This window comes from Egretta garzetta, unplaced genomic scaffold (genome assembly GCF_000687185.1).
Source record: "Egretta garzetta isolate BGI_Z169 unplaced genomic scaffold, ASM68718v1 scaffold337, whole genome shotgun sequence".
NCBI classification, from domain to species: Eukaryota; Metazoa; Chordata; class Aves; order Pelecaniformes; family Ardeidae; genus Egretta; species Egretta garzetta.
Genome location: NW_009260181.1, coordinates 500,299 through 507,272, shown reverse-complemented (window position 1 = coordinate 507,272; position 6,974 = coordinate 500,299). Strand labels below are relative to the sequence as shown.

Here is a 6,974-nt window from a genome sequence, read left to right as displayed (position 1 = left end):
AATAATGCATTACAAGCCCCTTCAGTTAAGTACCTTAGGAAGGACTGAAGGTTGTGGTCAGGGATCCTACCGAAAGCTTTTCCTCCCCACAAGTTTCTGCTCCAAGAGGCACCCAAACGCCACAAAATTCCCATCAGAATACAAGTTCACTTTGGCCTCATCAACCAGAGGATACCACTCACAGCACCATTGGATTTAAGAGAGAAAGCGTGTTTACCTTGGCAGATGACCACGTTACTTCAGGCATATGGTAGTCTGACTCTTGTAATGTTGCCAGGTACTCCCGTGCATGTTTGGTGCTGGTTATTCCAAATGGGTTCAGATGGAAGTTATCTTAAATTAAAACTATGTTCAGCCCTAAGAAACAAGTGTTGTTTATTAAAAAATAAAAGATCCTGAAAATACTTTCACAAGCATACATAGAGATACTATGGGTTTAATCTTTTGGACTTAAAAACAGGCTTATCTCTATAACCTTAGAAATAAAAAAAATACGTGTGTTAAATTACAGAAATCACACAGCAGCAAAGTCACACATCAGCAGTAACATTTACATCAATACAATTGGTGCAAATTTCAAGACAAACAAAAGAGTAAACCAGGCTTCAATAAATACAAAATTATTTTAAAAATGTATATTCTAATCAGACGAAATAAAAGTCGTCTTAGAAGATTAAAAATGATTCTGTTACAGGTTGAACACTATTGGAGAAAAGAAATTTACCAAAGGAAAGACTGTCAATTTTTTTGGGTTACCTCAAGGGTTGAATTCACATTTCCCTGGAATACTACCACACATAACTATCACTCATTGCTCATACCAGGCATAACCCCAACTAGTACGCTGATTACTTGAGACAAGTTAATTCAATATTGTAGAAATGCCAGCTGTTCGTTTATTTTGTTGTTCTTGATTTCAGTGGGATTCTTAAGAGTAGGGAGCGTGGGGTTGGATCACTAAGTGCTGATAAAACTGTAATATTTTAGACTGGTTTAAGGAAAAAAGGAGGAAAACCTCCATCACGTGCTTCTACTGAAAAGTCTCATTTGTCTGCGCATAATGTACTAGCGATACTCAGAAACCAGCAGAAGAGGTACGACATTCACAAGTTGATTGTCAGAGTCCAAGCAGGCTGTTGGCCCATGAGTACAGCCAATGCTGTACTTAATGCTGTGCCAGGAGAATCCTTCCTCTGGATAGCTACATCCTCGAAAGAGTTAATCCTGTTGTATATGCTAAGCATGGTGGTCAGACATCTTTCTTGCATGATACTGAAAGCCCTAAACAGCAAACCAAACAGCTTTTACTCTGGACTGTTCTATCTTGGCTTTAGAAATATGATAATGCTTCATTCTCCCAACAAAAAAATCAGATATATTCAATGCATTTTACTGAGAAGAATAAACCCCACAGCTCCCTTACAAAGCAGGTAAGTCAGATTCTCTCCATTTTAAAGCAGAAAATTGAGGCATAGTACAGCTAAGCCTGTGACACTGCTTGAACCCAGTCCTCCTCCCAATATTTTATGCCAGTAAGACCACACATAAAAATGAATTAATCTCACAGACTTTTTAAAAAACATGAAAATGAGATCATCTGATAAGACTGAGGCTGACACTGCATTTCATAATGGGGCAGATTTGAAAACATTTACTGCGCTGGCTGCAAAAACTCTGATGTGAACACAGCTTCTGCATAATCCTCACAAACATCCTGCAGCTCTGCTGCCACATCACATAGGGCTTCTTCTGTTAGTTGCTCCGCAAGACTGAGGGAGAGGGAGGGAAAAGAAAAGGAAAAGGTTCAGAAAGTCAGATTCCGAATTCCAGTCATTCACTCCATTGATATCAATGCTCCGATTTTAAAAGGCAAATTCTCCTGTTTTTTCATTCTTTCTACTGCTTAGCCCCAGGAACAGATCTGGCATGTGTTCTGATGTGTGGCATAAGAGATCAGAAATTCTTTCCTCAGTCTGGTTTGTAGCAAAGGACGTACTTCAGGCTTAAAAGTGTTGAGAGATCTCAGTTGCTTCCTTTTTTCAAACTCTTAAGATAATAATCCTGCTTTGGGAATAAGAGTTAACATACTGTGGTGCTCATCCAGAGGCCACTGAAGTAAGTGGGAAGCTTCTTACTGATTTTAGCTGCTGCTGAATCAGGCCTTACTGAGAGCAATACAGTTAAGGAAAAGTGAGATAAGAGATTTCAGTTTTCAGTGATCTCTGGACCACAGCAGATATTACATAAGGGAAAACTATTTTAGTGCAAGAACACAATTGTTTACTGCCTCTTGAAAACTTCTCTTCAGAGTTTCGCATATATTATAAAATATCATAAAGTTACTTTTTCTAAGACCTTTTGAGCATAGCATGGGAGTATTTCCTTTAAACAGTCATACTATTTTACATAAAAGGATTTATAACGCCCTCTGGTGGTAAGAATAGATCAATGACGCACGCTGTGTATCGGAGTGCATTTGTAGTTTGATTTCAAGCAGCAACACGTATCAGGCAAATGGCAGCAGTGGCATTCAGCTGTCAGGAGGAGCGATTCACTGCCGTGTAATCTATCTGCCAGTCCCAAGAAGGTGCCAGTCCCTGGACTACCCAGCCTCACACCAGTGAGGAAAGGGAGTACAGTTCAGACGGCAGAATGACAGTGCTGAGATCTGACAAGGCGTATTTCAGTGGTTCAGTTCAGTAGATTCAAACACAGTGATCTAACCACAGTTATTAAAACATTTGCCTACTTATCCACAGTTAGGCAAACCATCAACACACATGATGAACTGCACTCGTGCAAGTCATCCCAAGTATTGCAGGACCCAGCTCCTGGAAACACTGATGCAGATGCCAAATGTTACTCAAATGAGCTGTATCATTGATTTCAATGCTACTACACTAAAAACGTGTGCAGGAGCTGAAAAACTCTTGGCAATTAAGCCTGATGTCCTATCTGCCATACAGACAATTATGGCAAACCACTCCATCTGTAACCACTGAAGTTAGATTTTGTAATTCGTTCTTAATACTCCAGAGTTTTCTTCTTTCATTTCTCTCCTCTCATAGTCAGAAGTCTTCTGGTTTCCTATCTGCAGGGAATTAATGGCCCCTCTATGCCAGCTGATGCTGAGCCAGTATTTCTTCAGTTCTGAAAGAACAGGACTAGCAAGGTTCAAGTTCAGCCTATATTTCCATGCATTTTTTGGGCTGGGACTCTACAAGACCAATAGGTGATTTCTGAAATAAATCACACATATTGAGCACAATTTCTAGGCAACTGTATGCAATCTCTCAAGAAAAGTGCAAGGAAATGATAAGCAGCAATATCACTTAGTTGCTATACCTGTTACTGAGCAATCAAAACACCCACTCGAGCTTCAGTGCAGGGTGGGTATTTCAGCTTACGCTGCCCTGGTTACTTAGTGCGATAAGCAATTTTTCTTTGCAAGAAGTGAACAGCAGAGAGGCTGTTACTTCTTGCTTCTTCACCTCTTCTATTTGTCCTAAGGGACAGTAAGCCACTCGTGTCACACTTCCCACAGTGAACTCCGTGAGGCGTGAAGACTTGTGGAAGGGGAAGCACTTAAATCTGTGCTAAGGCCAGTGGTCTCTTTTTAAAGAGTATCTACTGTTGTTCCTTGGAACATCAACTTCATAATCCCTCACCACAAAGATTAAAATTTGCACAGTTATTTCCACTGCTTGCTTTCTTTTTCACTCAGGAGAAATAAAAAAAAAGTTAATTTTGTTTTCCTTCAATTTACCTGCTGATGACAGTCTTCTGAAAAGAATTTAAGTTACCCTTTATTTCACGCAGTGGTTTTTGTGATAACACCATAGAAAGATGTGAAAAATAATCACTCCTCCAGGACATTCTGCTCCCATATCCTTTCGTTTTATCCAACTGCCTTAAAAATCCATGAACACCAAATACCAGTAGAGAAAGAGTCCAATTAACAGACTGCTTCTGGCTTTCAGTTTGGAATTTAAATGGCCCCCTCCCCACTCCTTTCCTGGGCAAGGACAGAAAAACCTCTTCATCAGCTGAAACATTCACTTCAAAAACACAAAGACAGTTCATATACCTCTCAGCAATCTGCCATGGATCGAAACTGCCTACCGCCTCATGGGAAATAAGCTTTAAGTGATGCTGGTATCTGCTGTTATAATCCGAGATGCTCTGGAGCATATGCTTTGGCACAGAGACACACACATAGCACTCCCTCTGTAGAGAACTCTGAGTCAAGGGCTGCAGGATGTAGTTTCCAGTCTGCAATTTCTCCTCTGCTTCTTTGTTTTCATCAATATCACTGGAAATATAAAATAGTCATTAAGCCAGACTAGATTTTCAAGTATCTTTTGAAGGGTCAGAAAATCTCTTCAAATAGTAACCATCATTTTCTGTAATGAAAACATTATAATGAAGACACACAGCTCGTAAGCTCGTATGCACCACAGCTTTGTGCAGGGCCGAATATTCTACTTACTTGCCATCAAAATGTTTTTCAAAAAAAATGTCCATTTCTGGCTCTGTGCGTCTGATTAATTTGGTTATCTGAATTGGATGAGGAGATGTAGGTCTTTTAGCTGTTGATGCAATTTGTTGTTCTAGAAGGAAGAAAACAACATTTAAAATTGTTTCTTTGGAAGAGAAAAACTACACTTACTGCAGGTAAGTCCTCACAAAGACTTTTGCTTCTTTTAAGGGGAAGTCCTACAGAGAAGTAAAGTATTGAAGGTGAAAAGCTCCTAAAATGTAAATTCAAGATAGAGTTTCCAAGAGCTCAGCATATTAAAGCTGAGCAGTTTAGAAATTCTTCCTTTAGTACAAATAGTTTGTTGTGTCAGTGGATAGTCCTACGGGATAGAAAATACCACTCCAAAACTAGTGTAGTTACTAAGCTCAGCAGTAAAGCCGAGACATAGAAAAAATACCCAGGAACATTTAGGCTAAGTCTTCAACAGTCTTATTGTGAGATTTTCCAACTAGTGCAAACCAACACAGTTCCATTAAAGTCAGAATGTGACCAGATAGCCAGCGTGGAAAAATCAGTGTAGCTTCACTGTTGTACTCAATCAAATAGTAGGATAAAGAATGGAGGAGGGCGATGGGAAAAACAGCGAGCATAAGTCACCCTTATTGGCATGCCACTGTGGCAAACAATATTAAAGTATGTACATTTATATATGGGAAACATCAAACTATTGTTGGAATGCTACCTTCCATTAGTGAGTAGTTTCCTACTAACATGACTTAGGCCCCTCTCGATTAAAAATCTAGTCTCATGTGGAAAGTTAGTTATATCTTTCATCTGAAGGACTTTACATTCTTTCATTTGTTTTCCATCCAATAAAAGCAAGCAGGAAAATTGTGATCAATGTGAACTGGAAGCATCCAAACTGTGAGTTTTTTCAAGGATTAAATACTTTCTGCTGAAGCACATTGGATAATGAATTCTGTGCAGAAAAATCCAGATTTTCTGAGGCACCATCACTTGAAAGGAATAAGGAAGGAGAAAAATCTTCTAAGCTTAAGTAATTTAACATTATCTTCTGTGTACTGCCAGAAGAACCTTAAACTGTCATGGATTCACTGCTACGCTAATATTTACTTAACATTTACTCTTGAACTCTAAGCCATTTAAACTGATGGTTTATTAAAACAAAGGAAAGAAAATGGGAGAAGCAAACTAGAAGATAAATATCTGCTTGTTCCTTCCTAAGCAAATCAACAGCAGGAACACACTGAAGACTGTTTCGCCACACCATACCTCAGCCTGTGAACTCTTATGAATAGTTTTGAATTCACCAGCATGAAAATGATTCCTGCTAAGTAATTAATGGTGTTTCAAAGGAATCAAGTCAAAAGGGACAACAACATTCAAACTGAACATTTGATGATTGGAAGCATGTGTTAAAGATTCCTTTCCTTCAGCTAAGTTGCACTGGCAGTGCTTTTTATCCAAATGCAGCCCCAGTAAAGGCAAGTAGGAAATGACAGCCTGTTCTCAGAAGAGATCCTTCCTCTTTAAAATGTTGATTTTAGAACACTATTGTAGCAACAGTCCTCTGAAAGGAGGACCTATAGGAAAAAACGTGTCTGGATGGTGCCACTTGATCACACATAATCCAGTGATTCTGATTTCAAAACATTTGAATTCAAAGACACAGAGTACAGGGAAAAAGACACTTACCCATTTTGCCTTCCTGGAATTGGAACTCCAAGTCACTGTACACAATCTGAGTGAATCTCCTGCGTACAGCCTCCTGGTATCTCTGGTTTTGAACATACAAAATTAGTCAACACATACTTAGCAGTTCAGCTGTACTAGTTACCACCCAACAGGAAAGCAGGTCATGATCCTCCTCAGTCAAAGTAGGCTTATTTTGCCTAGTTAATGTAACACAGAAAAGGGGTAGGTGGGTGAAATCACAGATGATCATCTCGTTCAAAATGCCATCCTTGAAGACTCAACTAGTTGTCAGTACCATGACAACTCCTCCCATTTCAGATCGACAGCAGTTAGCCAAAGAACTGAAGGGCCCTCATGCCGTTCCTGCCTTACCAAGTGAATTCAAATGTATGTTTAAATGCTTCACATGGACACAGACACTGCACAATGTAAGCTTCACGCTTCCAATTTATGAATGAATCTCTGCAAGTAAATGGCACTAAACTCAGTAGTTCTAAGTTAGGATAAATTTCACTGGACAGGAAGGTAGACAAAAACTATGGAAAAACTGATGAAAGAAAAATTTTTAAGAAAGCAATATATGAGAAAGTTCAAGTCAAGTAAATGATAACCTTATGAATATTTAGACAGAAAAATGGGTCTATAACTTGTCTGACTTCCCCATGTTGCCCTGTAAAATATCTTGGGTTCCCAGCACATATTTCCTTGAGATGTTCATGCTGCAAGAACACTAGGATCCTGTATCACAAACTAACGAAAAGAAAAAAAAAAAAAAAAA

The 6,974-nt window shown here is 39.1% G+C and overlaps 1 protein-coding gene across 9 annotated transcripts in view; it reads right to left on the bottom strand.

The window, feature by feature from the left end:
• Positions 1-369: 369 nt before the first annotated feature.
• The window catches only part of KIAA0753 (KIAA0753 ortholog), a 19,273-nt gene continuing 12,668 nt past the window's right edge, over positions 370-6,974 (bottom strand). For 6 of the 9 annotated variants that reach the window (XM_035897236.1, XM_035897234.1, XM_035897237.1 and 3 more), the window contains 3 exons: positions 6,197-6,278; positions 4,490-4,610; positions 1,677-4,312 (listed from right to left, as the gene is read on the bottom strand). In XM_035897236.1, the coding sequence (XP_035753129.1) occupies positions 3,763-4,312; positions 4,490-4,610; positions 6,197-6,278 (753 nt within the window). In that variant the 3' untranslated portion in view covers positions 1,677-3,762. Of the gene's footprint in view, positions 4,313-4,489; positions 4,611-6,196; positions 6,279-6,974 lie in introns of all 9 variants that reach the window. The other 3 variants (XM_009641841.2, XM_035897239.1, XM_035897241.1) reach the window with 2 other exon arrangements.